The following is a 23,844-nucleotide window of genomic DNA, read 5'->3' as shown; positions in this document are numbered from 1 at the left end:
TCCCATTTCCTCATCCACTGAGATGGTATTAAAGCTGTCAGGAAACACAGGCCGAAAAAGCGAGACGGGCATGCCAAGGCAAACCACGCTCATTGTGAGAGGAACGAAGGGGCTGCCGAGGCAATGTTTGCCAGGAGATCTCAAAGCCTTCTGGAGGAGAACGGCGGCGTTTCCTGCTCGAGTTGACCTCCAAAGATGATTTGCTTTTAACAGGTTTAGCTCTTAATTAGCAAGAGAATAAGGGTGTAGTCAATCTTCGTTCCCTTTCTTCACTGTGATATGCAAGACATGGTATTGATGGTTTAGTAAATGGGCTTACTGGTCTTACACACCTGCCAGTTGTTCTCACAGGCTGGGTGGTTCCAAGGAGGGATTGGCAAGGATCCGGGTGGCTCCTGTTATGCAAATTTATGGCGCAAGTTCACTTGGAATACTCTGTCCGGTTCTGGTCGCCTCGCCCCAAAAAGGATATTGAGAAAAGTTCATAAAAGGGCAACCAATGGTTTATAGAAGGTGGATTTATTGGGTGCTTTCGTGGAGTGGGTGTGTTGAAATTTTTTTTATATACTGCTGACAGATGACGAATCTTTTTTCTGTGGTCCCCCTGTTCTCTTTTCTCTTTATCCTTTCCCTATATTCCTTTCTCTCTCTCCTTTTCTGGCCCATGTTTTTATTTAGATTAGCTTTCTAGCTTTGGATAAAAAGGGCACTGGGTATTAACTTCCGTATTCCTTTTTTGTGAATGTTAATGAAATGTATTCAAAAAGAGAGAGAAAAAGGCAACCGACCTGATCGATGGGAAGGAGCAACTTCCCTCCGAGCAAAGGCTTCAGCATTGGAGTTTTTTTAGTTTGGAGAAAATGCGAGTTATGGGGTGACATTCCTTTTTTTACCCCCCAGTGCAATTGTGGGTTGTAGAATGCAAGATGCTTTCCACAACCTCGTGAAAGAGAGTGGTCAGCCTTCTTACTATGTTCACACTGCAGGTGGTTTGAGGCAGAGATATCTCGGCAGAGGTGAGATCTGAACTAGGCTCGCTTTTGTCAACCTGGTGGTTCCCTCATTGCGAGAAGTGAGGTTACAGGGAACCAGACAGAGGGCCTTCTTGGTAGTGGCACCCGCCCTGTGGAACGCCCTCCCACCAGATGTCAAGGAAATAAATAGCTATCTTATATTTAAAAGACATCTGAAGGCAGCCCTGTTTAGGGAAGTTTTTAATATTTAATGCTGTATTGTTTTTAACACTTGATTGGAAGCCGCCCAGAGTGGCTGGGGAAACTCAGCCAGTTGGGTGGGGTATAAATAAAATATTATTATTATTATTATTATTATTATTATTATTATTATTATTATTAAACCTGATGCCCTCAATATTTCAGATTACAACTCCCATCAGCTTCAGCCAGCACAGTTGGGTGTGCGGCTCAAGCAAGACTTTGCCAGCCTAGTTTGGATCTTCCAAAGCCCATTTTGCCACCTGCGGTTCCCAAGGTCTTTTCTTCGCTTTCCAGATGCTGCAAAACAAAAGCCCGGGAGAGATCCCAAAGAAGCGCCATCTCCCACGCGGAAGCCGTTTCCTGCTCCCGGTGAACTATAGGCATTAAAAAGTTTACAAGCGTTAGTAAAAGTTATATTTGGAAGGGTTTTAACAAGTTTCTGTTTGCGCTCAGGGCATCTTTAAACCAGGCGCAGTCTTGTTTTACTGGGAAGGAGGGGTTTAAAAGAGCACGATCCTGGCCACGCTTTTCTGCACAAGGCAAAAGGATACAGGATTGGGCAACTGTGTCCTCAAGCAGCAGCAACACTGGGAGTTATGTTGGTGCATCAATACAGAAGAAAAATGCCCAGGGCAGGTTGTGTGTGAATGCAGGACGGAGGAATCTCAGATGCAGGGACTGAATGCGGCCCTCCGAGCCTCTCTGCCTGGCCCTCATAACTCTTTCCAGGCTCTACAGTGGTACCTCGGTTACAGACGCTTCAGGTTACAGACTCCACTAACCCAGAAATAGTACCTCGGGTTAAGAACTTTGCTTCAGGATGAGAACAGAAATTGCCCGGCAGCAGCGCGGCGGCAGCAGGAGGCCCCATTAGCTAAAGTGGTGCTTCAGGTTAAGAACAGTTTCAGGTTAAGAACGGACCTCCAGAACGAATTAAGTTCTTAATCCGAGGTACCACTGTACACCCATCGCCAGCTATTTTCTTCCTGGGTGAAATGCATCCTTGAACGTCACTCCTGCCTCTTGTTTGCCTAGATCAGGGTTTTCCAAGCTTGGCCCTCCAGCTGTTTTGGGACTACAGTTCCCATCACCCCTGACCACAGGTCCTGCAAGCTAGGGATGATGGGAGTTGTAGTCCAAAAACAGCCAGAGACCCAAGTTTGGCAAACCTTGGGTGGAAGAGCAGAGGTGGGAGGGTGCAAGTGCAGAAACGGGGCAAGATTTGCATTTGTTCCTCCGCCCACTTGTGTCTCTGGCCCCGCCCATGAGGGGCATGTGGCCACCCAGAAGGTTGCCCAGAATGGAGGGGGTGTGGTCCTTGGGCTTAAGAAAGCTTCTCCACCCCTGCCTTGCCAAAATAACTGAGGGCAGGGCAACTAGACTGGGGCAGATGGGCTGCAGGGAGGCTTTGCGTGGCAAGGTGGGTGAAACAGGAAGATAAGACAGCAGTAAGACCTGGGAGAATCCTCTAGAGACCCACAGGGACAAGAGTTGAAATGGATCCCCAAGGGTCATCTAGGCCAACCCTCAAAATGCAGGAATCACAACTAAAGTATCCATGATAAATGGCAATCCAACTTTTAAACCCCCAAGGAAGGAAAGTCGACCACCTTCTGAGTTGGTTTGTTCTACCGTTCAGCAGTGACCACATTATCACATGAGCACTGTTCCACAGCATTTGATATTTTGGCTCAGGATTTCAGTGTTTGATCTAGGGAAGGGTTTGTACCAAGACCTGACCATGGCAGAAAACCATGGCAGAAAACCTCTATTGGTCTGTCACACACACCCCAACTGTATTACCTGGGTTATGAAGGCGCCCTAAAGATGTTAAAGCAAAGATTATGGGATAATGCACACAGTGACTTGCGATCTCGATCACACGCAGTCTGTAGTCCGCTGGCAGTAGGAGTACAATAAGGGCATATCTTTAAGTTAACACCTTACATTAAAAACCTGACAGTACCAAGTTATCGAAGGCTTTTCACCAAAGCCAGACTAAACGTCTTTCCTTCTGCAGTGTTGGATGGCAGGTTGAGAGGAGTTCCCTACCAGGACAGACTTTGCTCATGTGCTCAAGACATCGATTCCATAAAACATATTTTGCTGCACTGTGCAAAATATGAGCAAACCAGGGCTGAACTGATATTACCCTTGCTGGTACCTTTCCCGGGAAAATCAGAGGCTCACTATGTCAGGTTCCTATTGGAAGACCGGACAAACGCTAGAACATTAGCAGCGGCAAAGTTTTTATCAGTGGTTGCAAGAACCAATGATCCCTATCTTTTCAACAAAATGTTTGTTTAACCTGGAGGTAGGCTGTATGAATTGTGCATTGCTTTGTAATGATTTGTTGGGTCTCTGGACCGTAATAAAGATTGATTGATTGATATTTTCATTCACATACATTCATTCGAAATAAGATGGGTTTATGAAGCAATTCTATATCCTCCCACCACTCTGACGAAGAATTCTATGAAACAGTAGTCAATATCCGGAATCACTGTTCAGTGTGGACATCATATTTGCTGAATACACAAAACTTCACAGCTTGTCTGTCATCGTACAAAGTCTGGTGTTGTTGTTTAGTCGTTTAGTCGTGTCCCACTCTTCGTGACCCCCCTGGACCAGAGCACGCCAGGCTCTCCTGTCTTCCACTGCCTCCCACAGTCTGGTCAAACTCATGCTGGTAGCTTCAAGAACACTGTCCAACCATCTCGTCCTCTGTCGTCCCCTTCTCCTTGTGCCCTCCATCTTTCCCAACATCAGGGTCTTTTCCAGGGAGTCTTCTCTTCTCATGAGGTAGCCAAAGTCCTGGAGCCTCAGCTTCAGGATCTGTCCTTCCAGTGAGGACTCAGGGCTGATTTCCTTAAGAATGGAGAGGTTGGATCTTCTTGCAGTCCATGGGACTCTCAAGAGTCTCCTCCAGCACCATAGTTCAAAAGCATCAATTCTTCGGCGATCAGCCTTGTTTATGGTCCAGCTCTCACTTCCATACGTCACTACTGGGAAAACCATGGCTTTAACTATACGGACCTTTGTCGGCAAGATGGGTTTATGAAGCAATTCTATATCCTCCCACCACGCTGATGAATAATTCTACGAAACAGTAGTCAATATCCAGAATCACTGTTCAGTGTTGGACACCATATTTGATGAATACACAAAGCTTCACAGCTTGTCTGTCATCGTACAAAGTCTGGCACCTCGCTTCATTTAAAGATTTTCAGAGACTTTGAGACTAAAGATTTCATTTTGGACTTGTTATGGTTTGAAGGAATTCTATAAAGATTGTCTATTGCATATGTACATGGTCATCGTGTCGCCTAGACATTGCTGATGTTCTACTGTTGAACAGCTCTGAAAGTTCTTCCTGATGCTTAATCAGAATATTCTTCCTTGTAACTTTAATCCATCGGTTCGGGTCCTAGCCTCTGGAGCAAGAGAAAACATGCTTGCCCCATCTTCTGTGTGACAGCCCTTAAGATATTTGGAGACGACTCCGTCTTCTCTTTTCCAGGCTAAGCATAGCCAACTCCCTTGAGCGTTCCTCATTTCTACTCATCTTCTATGAACGCAGTGGTGGAACCGCAAAGCATTAACTGATGTCGCAAGTGATGTTGCAAAAATATCAACCACAAGACTACAATATGAGTGTGCTGTGGCTCCTAACTAGAGCTTGGGGTTTTGTTTTGGTTTTTTTAAATGAATTAACAGCAGCACAACATTCTGCATCTTGAAAGCCTCTGTCTATTTTAAAAGTGGGAGACAGGTTTCTAGTCCTTAGGGCTGTGGATACGGCTTTCAAGGTGGAGAGATAACAGGAGGGAGTTCAGGAGGGCTTGCAGAGGTGGCTGACCCCCACCATAGCTAGGAAAATCAGAATGAAGAAGGCAAAACAAACTTTGCAAAAATGAGTACAAGTGCATTTGCACCTCGTACCTACGGGACCGCCTCTCCCGGTATGCCCCACCTTAAGGTCCATAAATAGCAACACCCTAGAGGTCCCGGGCCCTAAGGAAGTCGGATTAGCCTCAACCAGAGCCAGGGCCTTTTCAACACTGGCCCCGGCCTGGTGGAACGCTCTGTCTCATGAGACCAGGGCCCTGCAGGATCTGATTTCTTTCTGCAGGGCCTGTAAGACAGAGTTGTTCCACCTGGCCTTTGGCTTGGAATCAACTTGATCCCCTTCCCCTCTTTCCTTTTTTCTTTCTCCTTCTGTGATGGAACTCCTATTTGGAGACTTCCCTGGCTTTTTTCTGGCCCACGTAGGACCAGTCTGGATAGTTGGCCTTGGTGAAGACTGGACGTTTTCATCCCCAAAAAAGTTTTTGATTTGAGTTTCTACTGAAATGAGGCTGCATTTTAATGTTGTATTTTAATTTTGTTTTTAAGTTGTATTTCAATCAATTGTTTTATATCTGGTGTTAGCGCCCTGAGGAGCTCGGTTTTGGCTGGGGAGGGCGGGGTATAAATAGATGATGATGATGATTATTATTATTATTATTATTATTATTATTATTATTTCTGCAGGCTAAAGGGCTCTAACATGGAAAATGGGAGCAAGCTTTCAGAGATTCTTCAGCTGTGAAGCCTGTACTTCAGGGGGTTGGCCTAGATGACCTTTGGAGACCCTTCCAATTCTATGATTCTAAGATATAAGCATCCTGAATCAATTTAATGCCTGGGAGAGAAAACACTCCCATAGTGAGTTCTGTATGTGCTAAGTCAAGAGTAAAATAAGCTTTGGAGGAAAAAACAGCATTTCACACCTTGGCGGTTTTAAGAGGGTGTGATGTTTTAATTAGAATTCCACTGGACGAATAAAGGGAAATGTTTCAATTATTTCCTTGGCCTCGAAAGGTGGCGGAAGGAGGATTTAATAAGAGTTTCTACAATAGCAAGAGTCCTTTATTACGGAGGTCAAGTTTCTCTTAACTGGATGAGTCTACAGGAGGAAATAGGATCGAGAGAAGTTTGTATGTAATAAAAATACCTTTCTTATAAGACAGTTCTAAGTGGAAAAAGTTATGGGTGACAACACACCCTGGGCAACACTTTATACATGCAGCACAAAGTTCCAAAAGGTTCTAAATGGACCACTTCTCTGTACGGGCCTCTACTGACTTGACCAATCCTTCTCCCAAAATCTTGAAGTCTTCCAAAATGGCCTCCACATTGGGAACTGTCAGAGGCTCAGGGGCGAGGGCAGACATCATTCTTCCTTTCATGCTCAGCGCCTGTGACGGAAAGAACAGATATAATAAGTGAGTTCAGACCGTGGCTCAATCCAAACACCGTACCAAAACCGGGTTTAGAACCCAAAATCTGAACTGAGGTTCTGAACAGGTGGGCAAACCATGGTTTGCACCTCGCCTGTCTGGTTTCATTGTCCATCTGCTCAGCATTTCTACTTCTGTGCTACATGAGCCTCCAGAGGTGCAGAGAGTGTGGTTTTCCCATTTCGGTACCGCAACAAACCTTGGTTAGCACAAACCATGGTTTCTAAACCACCACCTTTTCAGTGGTGACACCCAGTACTTGGAATTTCTTCCCCAAACCAACTTGCACAGAGCTGACCTTTACCTTTACAATGCCAGGTTGTAAAGGTTAAGTAAAAAAAATACCCTTTTTTACTTATCTGGCCAATTTAAGATGGTCTGATACTGTTTCTATCTTACTGGTATAGATTCTATGCTTTGCAATAAATAATCTGTTGCTTTAGCGGGAAAACTGTCCTAAAACTTTCCAGTTACTCTGGAAGAGTGAGGAAGAAACCTTTGCTAAGCGATATGGTTTGCTAAACCGTACTCGAGTTTCTCCTTTAACCATGGTTTGCATGATGCTTGAATTGAGCCCTGCTCCCTAGGCCTTGCTAGCCTCTGAAACTGAAAGCTGGTCTGAGCCATTTGAGCAGAATCTGTCTGCCAACAGCACCCTAGCTGATGCACATAGCTACCCTGTTTCCCCAAAAATAAGACAGTGTCTTATATTAATTTTTGCTCCCACAGATGCGCTAGGTCTTATTTTCAGGGGATGTCTTATTTTTTCCATGAAGAAGAATACGGTACACATTTATTGTTGAACAAAAAAAAAAAAAAAGGAAATTTATTACCTGTATGCGGTACATTGCCTTACGGTAGCTTCGGGGGCCTTATATTCCGGGGTGGCCTTATTATCGGGGAGGTCTTATATTCGGGGGAGGCCTTATATTACAGCGAGAGGCAAAACTGGAAGTAGGACTTTTTTGGGGGGATGTCTTACTTTTGGGGAAACAGGGTATCAACTTTTCCCTTTTCTTGAGAGGAATCCTATTCGGAATAAGGGAATGTCCCTTAAAAAAAGGGAAAAGTTGGCAGCTATGCTGATGCACAAAATACATACACAATAGCACAGGGGCAGCCAGTGTGGTGCACCTGCCACCATGAGGACTAGGAACTTTGCTAGTAAAAAAAGGATGGTGGTGTTGGGGTGGGGGTGGGGAAAGGATGCTTGATTATTTGGCCGGCTCCATCAGATTCCATGCTAGAGGCTCTGTTCTGCAACCAGTTGGGCATGCCAAGCCACGCAAATTCCAACACCCTCTGACTCTTTTATCCACATGAGCAGTTGCAGTTCCAAAGCAGCAGCCATGTAGATTTATTGATCCTTTGGCTGAAAGCCAGCAGTTCCCCACCCTCTGCTCAAGTCACCTTTCCCTCCAGCTACCATACATCTTGCACTTTCAAAGTGGCTTCTTATGTGAGCTCACTGCCAAGCCCTTCATCAATCAGCTCTGGCCTTTCTCGTTCCTCATCTTCTTTCGCACCTGCTCTCTCGATCTTCCAGCTTGCTCCTCATCTATCCCCCTCTTACACCCTTTCTCCCCTCCAACCCAAAAGGTATCTGCACCTTTCGCCATGTCGCTGGCTGAAACAGCAGCCCTCGCTCATCGGCCAAGATATCCCCTTTCTCTGCAAGCCTCTCCCTGAGCCATCCATGCCTGTGTCACTTAACATCAGCTCTAAGCATTCTGGGACGCGGGTGGCGCTGTGGGTTAAACCACAGAGCCTAGGACTTGCCGATCAGAAGGTCGGCGGTTCGAATCCCCGCAACAGGGTGAGCTCCAGTTGCTCGGTCCCTGCTCCTGCCCACCTAATAGTTCAAAAGCACATCAAAGTGCAAGTAGATAAATAGGTACCGCTCCGGCGGGAAGGTAAACGGCGTTTCCGTGCGCTGCTCTGGTTTGCCAGAAGCGGCTTAGTCATGCTGGCCACATGACCCGGAAGCTGTACGCCGGCTCCCTCCGCCAGTAAAGCGAGATGAGCGCAGCAACCCCAGAGTCGGTCACGACTGGACCTAATGGTCAGGGGTCCCTTTACCTTTACCTAAGCATTCTGGCAGGCAGAACGCTCTCTCGCCACCTCTATTTGCTACCCAGTGCCTTGCACCCTGTGCAACTGCGACGCAGAACCCAGGTTACAAAAATACACACGGTCCAAATCCCAGGGTTCAGACCGCCTCACCTTGAAAGGCTGTGGCTCGAAGGGCGATGGCTTCCAGAGGACTCCCACCACCTCTCCTCCATGCTTGTCGTAGAAAAACATCGCCAGGTCACTGAAGGCCTCCTGCAAAGGAGAGAAGTTTAGAAGAGACCAGGGTTAAGCTGACGGTTTTGGAAGGACAACATCGATCTAAACCTGCATTGATACTGAGCTGCCAAGCGAACACTTCTGCAAAAATTGCACGGTTAGAACGTATCACGAATGTTTATGTCACAAACTGAACAATTTAAAACTACGATAAGGTGTAGAAAGAGGACTCTGAAAGCAACGAATTTAAAACTTGAGCTAAGCGTCACTGGTTCCAATTATTCCCAGCGGTTTTTAGAATGTTTCGTCGTTTTACTGTTGTTAGCCGCTCTGAGCCCAGCTTCAGCTGGGGAGGGCGGGATATAAATTTTTTTTAAAAAAAAAATTATTATTATTATTATTATTATTATTATTATTATTATTATTCTCAATGCAGATGCAATGTCCTCAAAGCCATTCCACCTCGCCGCATTTTAGGTTATGTAATGTTATTCGTTCCTGTGATATGACCAGGTTGGGTTTAACCAAGAAGAAATAAAAAGTTGTTTATGTGATTTATTCCAGATCTTAGGTATGTTGATTATCTCTGGCATTTGCAAGTTAACACCTGGTCTCTGATATGCAGATTGCACAGAAACTCAAAAAATAAGGCGCTCAAAGGCGATGGTTGTTGTGAGACACGGCAGAGGAATGCGTTCCTGCCCCAGGGGGAGACTGAGCAGCCCGAATTTGGCTTCTTTGTCGCATTTTGGCTAGGGAGAAAACTGAGAGGAGGGTCAGACTGACAGATGGAGATTGGGTGAAGCTTGCCAATACATTCCTATAAGGGGAAATGAATTCACGTAAGACTTAAGCTGGGCACGTCTTGCCCCATCAGCCGTTGCAAATAAACAAATGACTCTAAAACTGTTTAGAACTGAGCAAAGCCTCAACATCACCTACCCATATATCTGCCCAACGCCCATCAAGGTCACACACGGGTCAATCTTTATCTCTGTTAAGACCTACCCTGACATAAGAGAGTCACAGAAGACTGGTGTAAATTTACGGAATATTTGAAAAGCAATTGTGACAATCAGATTACGTTTGTAGGTTTGCAAGAAGTTTTGCGAGGTGAATTATTTGAATTATTGCAAAAATGGATAAAGAGGAGGATTGTTAGTTAAGACGATTAAAGGTAATATGAATTTAAGAAATGCAGAAGAAATAATAAGAATGGTGGATCATCAGAGGTGCTGATGGAAGCCCAAAAAGATTGTGTAAGATGTGAAGTTTTGTGGTATGTATGACACTTAATATACTAAAATTAATAAAAATTATTATATATATATATAAAAAGATCTACCCTGACATAAAGCTAATGCATCATTGCATGGACAAAATAAAGCTGAGCTCCTGTTAAATTCTCTATTTGTTTTAAGGGGAGAGGAAGAGAGACCCGTAGCTTCTTTCATAAGCAGCTCAGCGCAGTCCCTGATGTCCCATGGCCACGCAGAGAGCCCCTCTTGTGTCACAACAAGACCTGGAAAATAGCCGGTAAACTGACTCTGCAAACTGCTTGCCTGTTTCGCAATGCAGGCGGGAAACAGATTTCTAGATTAGCTTGCTGCGCATAACGCACCCAAGGGGCTCAGAGACTATGAGGGAGATTTCCCCCAACCCACCCCGGATGTTTTGGACTACAGCTCAGCTTTGCAGGCTGGGGCTTGTGGGAATTGTAACGCAAAACATTTGGATGGCAGCAGGTTGGAGAAAGCTGCCATAACCCTCCTTCCATAAATGAATGGGTAACGTTCACTCATAGAATCATAGAACTGCAGTTGGAAGGGACACCCCCTCTAAGGAACATCTAGTCCAACCCACTGCAAAGCAGGGATCTCAACACACGGTCCCCCATCCAATTTGAAACCATACCGGACCCTGCTTAGCTTTGCGAATGCGCTAGCAGTTTTAGTGCTGGACAAGGACAAGAAGGGGGAACTGAAATTGCATTTTAACCTGTATTTTAAATTGTTTTTTTCTTCCCCCCCCCCCATTACGTTTATATTGTAATTTTACTGATGTTAGCCACCCTGAGCCCAGCTCTGGCTGGGGAGGGTGGGGTATAAATAAATTTTATTATTATTATTATTATTATTATTATTATTATTATTATTAAGCTCTACCCTCAAAGTATACCACTGCAGTCGTGTCAAAATCTCACTTCCATCAAACCCCTCCTCTGGGTCCAGTTTTTCTTTTCATTAATAAATCGTTCCCAGAGTTGGCGAGGTTCGTTTGATACCAGGAAACCGAGCCTTTAGCACCACCGTCCTAGTCCCATGGAACTCCCTGCCACTAGAGATTCCTTCTGTGCCAGCTCTACAAATGCCTGCTGAAACGGTTTCTGTTCTGCCAAGCCTATGAGGGCAATTAAGAGTACACTCTTCCACGGTGATGAACTGATGCCTGCTATTTAATTTTGTAATGGTTTTATTGTATGGGTTTATGTTTTTATTGCTGTAAATTGTGTGTGTGTAATGCAACATTGGTATAGAAATAATTTTATTTGTATGCAGCAAGTTATTAATATATTGCTATATATTAATAACTAATTAATACTATATTAAGTTTGCACGGTCGCTGGCTCAGCCACTAACCTCACATGACCTGATAACAACTCAGCCTATGCACGTGCATAAGAAAATAAGAACAGCCGGATCAGGCCCATGCCCCATTTAGTCCATCATCCTGCTCTCACAGTGGCCACCCAGGCACCTCAAGGGAAAACTGAAAACCCATGCCTCCTGTGGGAGTGAGTTCCACAAATTAACCATAAAGAGGAGGCGATCCTGGGCTGCCCCTGCAGAGGGCGAGGGAGGCCAGGTTTAAGTTTGCGCAACTGAAACAGTTGACCGGGTGCAACGGAAACCACTGCACATTGCAGTGGCTTTCCAACTCTTTTGAGCCCATGGTGCCTTTGACCAACTGCATATTTTTTGCGGGATGTAATTACAGGATGTAATGCACATACCATTCTGAAGGAAATCAGCCCTGAGTGCTCACTGGAAGGACAGATCCTGAAGCTGAGGCTCCAAGACTTTGGCCACCTCATGAGAAGAGAAGACTCCCTGGAAAAGACCCTGATGCTGGGAAAGATGGAGGGCACAAGGAGAAGGGGACGACAGAGGACGAGATGGTTGGACAGTGTTCTCGAAGCTACCAGCACGAGTTTGACCAAACTGTGGGAGGCAGTGGAAGACAGGAGTGCCTGGCGTGCTCTGGTCCAGGGGTCACGAAGAGTCGGACACGACTAAACAACTAAACAACAACAACAATGCACATAAGTGGGAGTAGCAGCAGCAGCAGCAGGACTCAGGCCAGAATCATGGAGAGAGAATGATCAAGAGAGAGATTTGCAGATGTGCAGCAGGATGGCTGATATGAATAGGGAGAAAGAGGAGGAGGCTGCAGAGATACACAGGTTGAAAACCTCTGCCTCAATGCATTAACTCGAACGCGGATGATGATGCTATTATACTAATAAGCCTGAGAGATTACGGTTTATGTCTGGGCACAGAGGAATAAGTTGTTGTTTAGTCGTTTAGCCGTGTCCGACTCTTCATGACCTCATGGACTAGAGCATGCCAGGCACTCCTGTCTTCCACTGCCTCCCGCAGTTTGGTCAGACTAATGCTGGTAGCTTCGAGAACACTGTCCAACCATCTCGTCCTCTGTCGTCCCCTTCTCCTTGCGCCCTCCATCTTTCCCAACATCAGGGTCTTTTCCAGGGAGTCTTCTCTTCTCAGGAGGTGGCCAAAGTCTTGGAGCCTCAGCTTCAGGATCTGTCCTTCCAGTGGGGGCTCAGGGCTGATTTCCTTCAGAATGGATAGGTTTGATCTTCTTGCAGTCCACGGGACTCTCAAGAGTCCCTTCCAGCACCAGAATTCAAAAGCATCCATTCTTCGGCGATCCGCCTTCTTTATGGTCCAGCTCTCACTTCCATACATCACTACTGGGAAAACCATAGCTTTAACTATATGGTTAAACCATAGCTTTAGCAGAGGAATATACGGGGTGCTAATCGGGCCCCCCGCCTTTTCTCATGACGGACGCTTGCTGAATGAAGCCGTGTGTGCTAATAACGTCAGGAGGAATATTGCTATGTGCCCTGCCAGGATTCTGAACCTTCTTGTTAAAAACCACAGCGTGATTCAGAAGCTGCTGAAGCAACAAAACCCAGATGCTTTTAAAAAATAATAATAACAAGGAAGGGTTACGCGCTGCCTGGGAAACTTCCCTTTTGCCAGGAGTCAACGGAGACACAGATCAGGACAGAACCTGTTCTCTCGCTCTGTTGCAAGGAGATTGTCGAAGAATTGGCTGGGTCTGGGAACGGCCTGGGTGTCACCGGGTTCTCCAAAAGCAGCTGTTGCTTGCTTGCACAGCGAATCCCTCCTTTTTTATCTTATTTTCCTGGAGTTTGCAGCGGCAACACCTCTGAGGCAACTTTGCGGCCTGCATTAAGCAATCTACGTCCCGGCCGAGAGAGCTAGCAGCTCTGCTGCTTACGTTTATAAGTTTCTGCCTAGGTTTCTGCTGCAGATAGAGACTTGTAAAGCTCAGCACGGCACGAGAAGAAGAGGGTTAAGTTCTCCTCCCTGCCTTGTGACAGCAGAATCCGTGGACATCCAATGAAACTGCGCGTTGGAAAATTCAGGGCAGAGCAAAGGAAACCTTTGAACTGTTAAACTGTGGAACTCGCTGCCACAGCAGGCAGGCATGGCCACCAGCTCGGAAGGCTTTAAAAGAGGATTAATCACATTCATGGAGGAGTGGGATATTGATGGGTGCTAGCCACAATGGCTAGCATCTTAAACCTAGACAGCATCTTAAAAAGCAGAGACATCACCTTGCCAACAAAGGTCCGTATAGTTAAAGCCATGGTTTTCCCAGTAGTGATGTATGGAAGTGAGAGCTGGACCATAAAGAAGGCTGATCGCCGAAGAATGGATGCTTTTGAATTCTGGTGCTGGAGGAGACTCTGGAGAGCCCCATGGACTGCAAGAAGATCAAACCTATCCATTCTGAAGGAAATCAGCCCTGAGTGCTCACTGGAAGGACAGATCCTGAGGCTGAGGCTCCAAGACTTTGGCCACCTCATGAGAAGAGAAGACTCCCTGGAAAAGACCCTGATGTTGGGAAAGATGGAGGGCGCAAGGAGAAGGGGACGACGGAGGACGAGATGGTGGGACAGTGTTCTCAAAGCTACCAGCATGAGTTTGACCAAACTGCGGGAGGCAGCAGAAGACAGGAGGGCCTGGGGTGCTCCGGTCCAGGGGGTCACAAAGAGTCGGACACGACTAAACAACAACAACAAAGTTATGGTCTGCTTCCATAGTCAGAGGCAGCACTGCTTCTGAACCACAGTTGCTGGAAACAACAAGAGGGGAGAGGGTCTTATGCTCAAATCCTGCGTGTGGGTTTCGCCTGTGCATCTGATTGGCTACTGTGAGAAGAGGATGTTGAACTGGGTGGGCCGTTGGCCTAATCTAGCTGGCCCTTCTTATGTTCTTAATTCCCCCTCGCCTATTCCCCTTATTCTGGAAATCCCATCCTCAATATGTGCACCTCCTCGCACCTTTGGTCCCTAGACCAAAGGGTGAGCCAATGGCGTCTCCTCTGCTGGCAAAAGGCATCTATCAGGCGACCGGGGAAGGAGGTCATCTGTTGAAATTCCTCTCTCCCCACCACAGCCCCAGTGCCCTGCCCCAAGAGCCAGGGCAGATTTTGGGAGGCTGGGTGTGGGGAGAAGAGAAAGGGGAATCACCAAAATTATTCCTTCCCCCACTGTTCCATTGGCCTGTTCCAGCAGAAAGAAGAAGACCCCCATGTGTGATCGCATTTGTTCTCACCCACCCACACATCCTGGGAACCGCGTGGCACTGTGGTCTAAACCACAGAGCCTAGGGCTTGTCGATCAGAAGGTCGGCGGTTTGAATCCCTGCGATGGGGTGAGCTGCCATTGCTCAGTCCCTGCTCCTGACAACCTAGCAGTTCGAAAGCACCTCAAAGTGCAAGTAGATAAATAGGTACCGCTCCGGCGGGAAGGTAAACAGCATTTCCGTGCGCTGCTCTGGCTCGCCAGAAGCAGCTTAGTCCTGCTGGCCACATGACCCGGAAGCTGTACGCCGGCTCCCTCGGCCAATAAAGCGAGATGAGTGCCACAACCCCAGAGTCGTCCGTGACTGGATCTAATGGTCAGGGGTCCCTTTACCTTCACCCGCACCTCCCTGTCATCTAATTTTTATATTGCAACTGTTCTGTGGACAGAGACCCATTCTAAGAACACAGGAACTGCCTGGCTGGATCTGCAGATTGAGGTCTGCTGAGTTTGGTAGGCAAGCATCCTTTCCCACAAGGCAGCTGCGAAGTTCGGCTCTGCCACAATGTCAATCCAACACTACACACACACACACACACACACACACACACTACAGACAGTGTAGCAGTTAAGAGTGTTGGACTAGGATCTGGCTGGACTCCTCACTTGGCCATAATGCTCAACGACTGACCTCAGGCCAGTCACCATCCCCGAGTCTCCCTCACAAGGCTGTCGTTGTGAGGCTTAAAGGGGTGGGGAATAGAGCAATGTACATCAACTTGAGCTCACTGGAGGAAAAGGTTGGATATAAATGCAATCGATCGATCAATTAACAAAAGTCTTCCACTTACTACGGAAAGCCAACTGTAATGGATGCAGAGACGGGTTGCAACATCAAAACACAATATTAAAAACAATATTTAAAACATCTTCCCATCTCAGAAATAAGGAGGGTCCTAAAAACACACAGCTCCATGGTGTAAAAAGTATAAAGATAAGGTAATCTACATTAGACACAACAATTTGGAAAGAGTAAAAATTTTGAGGTCTTAGAACAAAGGAAGGAAGTCAATATGTGTATATGTACGTAACAATTAGAATGATGATATGGTTTTATTTGTAGATGTGTGTTTTTGTTTTGTTTTTTTCTTGTCTGTTTTTTTTTTCTTTTTTCTCATTTTTTAAAAACTTGTTTGTACTGCTTTATTTTGGATTCAATTTTGTAATTTTTGTTGTAATTTTGCATTGAAAATAAAAAAATTAAACAAACAAACAAAAAACCACACACAGCTGAAGTGTCAAAAGCCATGTTAAATAAGGTGAATTAGTATCTGCCAGAAGCTGTATAATGAAGGTGACAAGCAGCCCAACAAGGAACTGAAGGTGAGAGTCAACTCAATTTTACTCAGAGTGCATCCAATAAAATACATGACTAAGTTAGGTCCATTCATTTCAACAGGTCTACTCTTGAGTAAACCTGGCTGAGGGTGCTCAGCAGCAACAGAATCCTGGCCAACTCTTGTGAAGGAGAAAACTGCGTGGGGAAGGGGACGGAATGGAGTATCCTGCAGGAGGAGATGGCCAGCAGGCACACCAAACATAATAATAATAATAATAATAATAATAATAATAATAATAATAATAATTATTATTATTATTATTATTATTATTATTATTATTATTATTTATTATTTATACCCTGTCCATCTGGCTGGGTTTCCCCAGCCACTCTGGGCGGCTTCCAACAGAATATAGAAGCACTCCAGGCCAGACATAGCTCAGTCAGTAGAGCATGAGACTCTAAATCATAGGGTGGTGGGTTCGAGTTCTGCACTGGGTGAAAGATTCCTGCATTGCAGGAAGGTTGGACCAGATGATCCTCATTGTCCCTTACTAACTCTAGGCTTGTATGATCCCTCTCTTCAGATCATAGCTGTCAACTTACAGATTTGAAAATAAGAGACCAGCAGCCTCGAAAATAAAGGATCAGCAGCCAAAATAAGGGATTTTAGTCAACCAGCAGCCAAACAAAGCCTCAAGTGGTGGTTCCCATAGCGCAGCAACCCGGCAAAGGGGATGCAGCAAGGAAAACCACCGTCACCTCTCTGCTGGGAAGCACTGAGCAAAGGCAAGTCCCCAGGCAATGCAGCTGATTTGATTGGCACAAGGCATGCAAGCTCCACCCCCCAGTCGTTCTTAGACTCCTTATTGGGTGAGCAACACAGCCAAGCAACACAGTTGGAGCCTCCCTCCTCCCTGGCCGGCAGGGAGGGAGGGAGAGGAGCTGCTTCCTTTGAAACCCGGGAAATTTAAGGGACATCATCAATAAGGAACAGCAGTGAGACACGGCGCTGGGATAAGGGAGTTTCCCGCCAAATAAGGGACGCTTGACAGCTATGCTTCTGATACGAACTCAGTCCTGGCAAACGTATAACAATTTGGTGCAGCTCCCTTGTATGATTCCAGTGAGCATGGAACATATGCTTGCGTTATTTTTCCCCAGTTCCTGCTTACCTGCAGCTCCCGGAGGTACAGCTGAGCCGGGTCGTAATCCACCACTGGGAAAGCTGAGGTTTTGACAGCCGCACTGCTTTTCAACGTTCCCCGGAAGAAGGACTTGGCCGGCTGGTCCACTGCCTCCAGGTGCCTCGGGATCTGCTTGGGGTTCAGGTGGATGAGGACGTCGTAGAAGTCCAGAGGAGGGCGGAAGACCATCTGCCAAGGGGGAAGCCACGTCAAAATGGGGCTCGGCGGCAAGGGAAATGTGGAGCCGAGTCCCAAAGGAGGGGGAGAAGGAAGTTTTGCCAGCTAGCATCATCTCACCCAGGCCCAACCAGGGTCTCAGAAACCACAGCTGCACATCGCGTTCTGGTTAGCAATGCAAGAGTGACGGACTGAGCTGTGATTCCTGAACTGCAATCCGGGTTAGAAACTCAGATATATAGGTAAAGTCGGTTATGATACATTGGGCCAAAGATTTTGGGTATAATATACAGTTAAAAGATTGGGGAAAACTGTGGAAAGAAGGGTTAAAATTTACTGTATGCAATGCCCTAAAAGTAAATGTGGTGAAAATGATGTATAGATGGTATATTACGCCTGTGAAACTAGCTAAAATGTATAAAGTTAGTAGTAAATGTTGGAAATGTAAAGAAAAAGAAGGAACATTTTATCACATGTGGTGGGAATGTAAAAAAGTGAAAAACTTCTGGGAAATGATTTACAATGAGATGAAAAAAACATGTTGAAATATATATTTATTAAGAAACCAGAAGCATTTTTACTTGGCATTGTAGGAGATGATATAAATAGAAAGGGTTGTAAGTTGTTTTTCTATGCAATGACTGCAGCAAGAATACTATTGGTACAAAACTGGAAGTAAGAAGAATTACCGACGAAAGAAGAATGGAGGATGAAACTGATGGACTATGCAGAATTAGATAAACTAACAGGAAGGATTCGAAACCTGCGGGACCAGAGATTCTCAGAAGACTGGAGTAAATTTACAGGCTATTTGAAAAGCAATTGTGATGAACAAATTACGTTAGTAGGTTTGCAAGAAGTTTTGTAAGGTGAATTATTAGAAATATTGCCAAAAAAAGATAATGAGGAGAATTATTAGTTAAAGATATTTAAAGGTAATATGAAATTAAGAAATGCATAATAAGTGATAAGTATGGAAAATCATCAGAGGTGTTGACAGAAAAAAAATATTGTAAAAGATGAGAAGTTCTGCTGTATGAATGTTAATATGTTTAAAATTAATAAAAATGTATTAAAAAAGAAAGAAGGAAACACAGATATATAAGCCAGGTGCCAAATGCCTCCCTAAACCAGGGCTACAGTCGCCAAAACAGAATGCCTAGGTGCCATTTTTGGACCAGATGACTTTTGGGTTCCCCGAGCATGAACCTCCAGATGGTGGAGACGTCAGACGCCATCCTGCCGCCCGGGCACCTTCACTGGGTTGCATGTGGCCGACAGTCAGGTGCTTGTTTATTTTTCATGGCATTGCAAGAGATTAGAAGGTACCACAGTTAACTTGCCCAGCACTAGGGAATGAATTAAAGATAATGACCCTGCTTTAGATCCGATCTCGGTGCTGTGATGCCTAGCACTGTGACTGAAGATAATCTCTAGATGATGATGATGATGATGATAAAAAAATTTTATTTGTACCCCGCCCTTCCTGGTTCAAAAACCGGGCTCAGGGCAGTTAATAACAAATTTAAAACACTTTAAAACACTTAATTATAAAATCAGCATAAAATACAGTCTAAAAAACATGAATAACAATAAAATTCAAAAATCAGTTAGATAATCCCCCGGGCTAGCTGGCTGAATTGGTCCTACTTGGGCCAGCAAGGAGACCAGGGGAGAATTAGCTGTGGGGTCTCAGAGCGGGTGATCTTCATAAAAGGGGAGGGGGAGGGAAGATAAAGGAAATAAAAGATCAGGCTGAATTCAAATTAAAGGCCAGGCGGAATAGCTCTGTCTTACAGGCCCGGCAGAAGGAGGTTAAATCCTGCAGGGCCCTGGTCTCCTGGGACAGAGCATTCCACCAGGTCGGAGCCATCACTGAAAAGGCCCTGGCCCTGATGGAGAATAGTCTGACTTCCTTAGGGCCCGGGACCTCTAAACTATGGTTATTGAGGACATAAAGCTGTGAGGCTTGTGGGCGATTCCTCTGGCTTGCAGGCCTCAAGCTGGCCATGTCTGCAGTAAGCTGGTCTTTTGGAAAAGAATATACATATATATATATATATATATATATATATATATATATATATATATATATATAAAATATCAGATCTCAGCAGCTGAAAGTCATGCAAGCACAGCGCTCCACTTCTGCATCTGCAGAGATGCTGAATCACCGTGAGTTGAGTTTCTCGGGTTTGCTCACCAGCTTTCTCCCTGCCAAGGAGGAACCCACAGCACCAACTTTTGCAGGCTTGCAACGCAAACCGCAAGATAAGAACAACAGAGAGCTCTGGAAGAGGTGCTGCAACGGCATGGCAGCTTCAGGAAGTGGTTGTCACTCTCACGCGGGCCTCCCAAAAACGCCCAGCTCTACAACAACCGTATCGTGCGCAATATCATGCATCATGAGTGCGGTCCTCGGGGCAGCTATGGTGACACGTCTGAGCTTTGCAAAAACAAACTGGCAACACAGCAGAAGAGACTTAGCCGGGGGGGGGTGTGGAATCTGAATCGACTCTTTGTTCTCTCCCCCAAAAAATGACGAATTGAAATTTGATGACAAAAGACACAGAAGTGCAGAGCTAAGATAAACTCTATTCCGCGGCCTGTCAACTAAGATGCACCTGACAGAGTGGCCTCGAGTGCACAAAAAATTGTGCCACAAAAAATTGTTTAAGGTGCCACAAATGGTCTTTGATTTGCAGCAGTCGCAGAGACTAACTAATGCAGCTGCCCCTCTGGAAACCGAATCGACTATGAAAGATGAAGAGAATGATGACTTGTGACATTTCATTCTGCAGTTTTAAAATCGTTTTGAGTAATTACCGTATTTTTCGCTCTATAGGATGCACTTTCCCCCCTCCAAAAATGAAGGGGAAATGTGTGTGCGTCCTATGGAGCGAATGCAGGCTCCTTGGCTTCAGCGATAGCAACGCGAAGCCTCCGAAGCGCAGAGGGAGAGCTCTCCCCGCGCTCCGGAGGCTTCGCGTTGCTTTTGCTGAAGCCGCCTGAAGCCCCCGGAGCGCAGGGAACTCCCGCTGTGCTCCGGGGGCTTCAGGCAGCTATCCACAAGCCTTTGGAGCGCAGCAGGAGTTCCCGCTGAAGCTGCCTGAAGCCTGGAGAGCGAGAGGGGTCGGTGCACACCGATCCCTCTTGCTCTCCAGGTTTCGCTTCGCTGGAGAGGCGCTGCACAGTTTTCCCTCTCTGCGCAGCGCCCCTTCAGCGAAGCGGGAGGAGAATTGGAAGGGGCTCCGTTTCTCCTCCCGCTTCGCTGAAGGGGCGCTGAGCGGAGAGGGGGAGAATTTCCCCCCCCATTCTCCCCCTCCTATGGTGCGTCCTATAGAGCGAAAAATACGGTACACAGAATCGTAGATTTGGAAGGGACACCAAAGGTCATCTAGTCCAACCCCCCTGGCAATGCAGGAAACTCTGCTGAAGCATCCATGGTGCATTTAAACCGGCTTTGTTAGTGACAGGGAAGCAGGAGCGGCTATTGAAAGGCACTGAAGCCCCACGTCCAAGCCCTCTACTGGGACTCTTATTCGGTCATTTACAAACCTTCTGTCACGAGGACTAGAAACTTACCTTTAAAAAATGAAACGAAAGGAGGAAATCAAGTCCCAAGAGGAAAGGTTGAAGGAATTGGGTGTGTTTGCCATGGGAAAGAGAAGGACGAGGGAGGGTTCAGAAACCTGAATGGCTGAATGGAAGAGGGCAAAGGCGCCTTCTCTGCTGACTAGATCTCATAGACAAGCAACAAGAGGGTAGATTTTCACTGAACATTAGGGGGGTCATCAGCCCCTCCTGCCGCTTGCTTCACTGGCCAACCCCCTCCCAATCAAGTCTGCCACTCCTTGACAGGTCCAGGTTGGCCAACAAGCCTACAGAACAGCTTTGAATAGGCTATTTTGTTGACTGCATTGCAGAGGGTTGGAATAGACAACCAATTCTATGATTTCATGGATAGATAGCTAGACAGACAGACAGACAGACAGACAGACACAGTGTTATACCAATCAATACCTGAAGGAGCGTCTCCACCCCCATTGTTCTGCCTGGACACTGCGGTCCAGCGCCAAGGGCCTTCTGGCAGTTCCCTCACTGCGAGAAGCAAAGCTACAGGGAACCAGGCAGAGGGCCTTCTTGGTAGTGGCACCTGCCCTATGGAACGCCCTCTCATCAGATGTCAAGGAAATAAATAAGTACAGTGGTACCTCAGTGTATCTGACTTTTAGAAGACATCTGAAGACAACCCTGTATCAGGAAATTTTTTATGTCTAATGTTTTACAATGTCTAATGTTTTAAAGCTACAGGGAACCAGGCAGAGGGCCTTCTCGGTAGTGGCACCTGCCCTGTGGAATGCCCTCCCACCAGATGTCAAAGAGATAAACAACTACCTGACATTTAGAAGACATCTGAAGGCAGCCCTGTTCAGGGAAGTTTTTAATGTGTGACATTTTAATGTACTTTTAATCTTTGTTGGAATCCGCCCAGAGTGGCTGGGGAGACCCAGCCAGATAGACGGGGTACAAATAATAAATTATTATTTTTATTTTCATTAAATAGCATAAATGACTAAATAAACTTGCCTTCACATCCTGGCTTCCCAGAGGGTCCATGAGCTGCTTCTCCAAAACCTGAAGAGATTCCAGAGCCAAAACGAGGAGGCGCTGCAGGACCTGGTGTGGGGTGGAGAAGAAGAGGCAGAAGAGATGGGGAGGTTTTAAGAACCGTTCACAGCCAGCGCCAACGGTGGGCATGCGAGGGCACTTGGCAAGGGCTGGTGCATCTGGAAGGACCCCACCACCACCACCTTTGCAAGGCCTGGCTTGATTCTGCAGGAGAGCAAAGGACGTTCGGAGGCAGCCGGCCCAAGGTGGTGCCTTTGCCTCCAGACCCTTCCTCAAAAAGAGAGGCCCAGTGCGGTGTAGAAGTCAGAACAGGGTTCCCAAAGTGGGGTGCACCGGGAAATAACCTAGAGGGGCGCCAAGAAGTAAGGGGGCGGCAGGGAGGTGCAGGAGGTGTAAATGACCATCAGGCTCTGAAAAACTGATAGCACTGGATCATCGAGTTGAATTAAAGAAACTACATTGTGTGTGTGTGTGACATCTTTATTCTTTCCCCCCTCCTTTCCTCTGTACCGCTTTATTTCTGTAAAATGGAAATTCTTTCAATAAAACAATAATATTTAAAAAGTTGAATTAAATTAACTGAAGAGTTTTAATTGGATTCCAAATGAAGGTGCAACTGCTACTGTTTTGAATTTTATTGTGTTGAAGAGTTTGGATTTGATATCCCGCTTTATTACTACCCGAAGGAGTCTCAAAGCGGCTAACATTCTCCTTTCCCTTCCTCCCCCACAACAAACACTCTGTGAGGTGAGTGGGGCTGAGAGACTTCAAAGAAACCTTCCTGACTGGGACGTGGGTGGCGCTGTGGTCTAAACCACAGAGCCTCGGACTTGCCGATCAGAAGGTCGGCGGTTCGAATCCCCGCAATGGGGTAAGCTCCTGTTGCTCGGTCCCTGCTCCTGCCCACCTAGCAGTTCGAAATCACGTCAAAGTGCAAGTAGATAAATAGGTACCGTTCCAGCGGGGAGGTAAACGATGTTTCTGTGTGCTGCTCTGGTTCGCCAGAAGCGGCTTAGTCCTGCTAGCCACATGACCCAGAAGCTAGCTGTGGACAAACACTGGCTCCCTCGGCCAGTAAAGCGAGATGAGCGCCGCAACCCCAGAGTCGGCCATGACTGGACCTAATGGTCAGGGGTCCCTTTACCTTTTACCTTCCTGGGTGGGGTGTGCCATTATGAATAAAGGCTTTTTCATAGAGTGCGGTAGGGGGCAGTGGGCGTAAGTTTATAGAACCAAGGGGGCAGTGGCTTGAAAAAGCTTGGGAGCCACTGGGCTAGACTAGGACCTGTGAGACCAGGGTTCAAATCTCCACTCCGTCACGAAACTCACTGGGTGACCTTGCACCAGTCAGCCTAACCTAGAAATGTATATTAAATGAATAGATTGGAAAAATCTTCAGATGTGATTGATGGAAGTCAAAAAATTGCATAAGATATAAAAGTATGTTTAATTGTTGAAAATGATACGTCAAAAAACTAATAAAAAAGTTAGATACCGTATTTTTCGCTCCATAAGACACACTTTTTTCCTCCTAAAAAGTAAGGGGAAATGTGAGTGTGTCTTATGGAGCGAATGGCGCTGCGCAGAGAGGGAGAACTGCGCAGTGCCCCTTCAGCGAAGCGCCTCTCCTGGCTTCTGCCACACGCAGCCTCTTCGGGCAGGGGGAGCCTTCATCCTGCTGCCCTGAAGAGGCTTGGCGCAGCTATCCCAGAAGCCAAAACAGCCAGAGGCTATCCCAGAAGCCAGTTCCCTCTTGCTGTTCTGGTTTCTTGGAATCAAAATATTTTTTTTCTTGTTTGTTTCTCTTGTTTTCCTCCTCCCAAAACTAGGTGCACCTTATGGTCTGGTGCGTCTTATG

The 23,844-nt window shown here is 46.3% G+C and overlaps 1 protein-coding gene across 1 annotated transcript in view; it reads right to left on the bottom strand.

Moving 5' to 3' along the window:
• Nucleotides 1–5,990: 5,990 nt before the first annotated feature.
• The window catches only part of NOL6 (nucleolar protein 6), a 63,585-nt gene continuing 45,731 nt past the window's right edge, over nt 5,991–23,844 (bottom strand). Inside the window, exons 23-26 of the mRNA XM_083575556.1 lie at nt 21,945–22,034; nt 17,166–17,366; nt 8,723–8,824; nt 5,991–6,457 (exon numbers count right to left, since the gene is read on the bottom strand). Coding sequence (XP_083431682.1) covers nt 6,308–6,457; nt 8,723–8,824; nt 17,166–17,366; nt 21,945–22,034 — 543 coding nt within the window. The 3' untranslated portion in view covers nt 5,991–6,307. The remainder of the gene's footprint in view (nt 6,458–8,722; nt 8,825–17,165; nt 17,367–21,944; nt 22,035–23,844) is intronic.

The sequence above is a fragment of the Podarcis filfolensis genome, assembly GCF_964270895.1.
Source record: "Podarcis filfolensis genome assembly, chromosome: 11".
Lineage (NCBI taxonomy): Eukaryota > Metazoa > Chordata > Lepidosauria > Squamata > Lacertidae > Podarcis > Podarcis filfolensis.
This window is presented reverse-complemented; position numbering and strand designations above follow the sequence as displayed.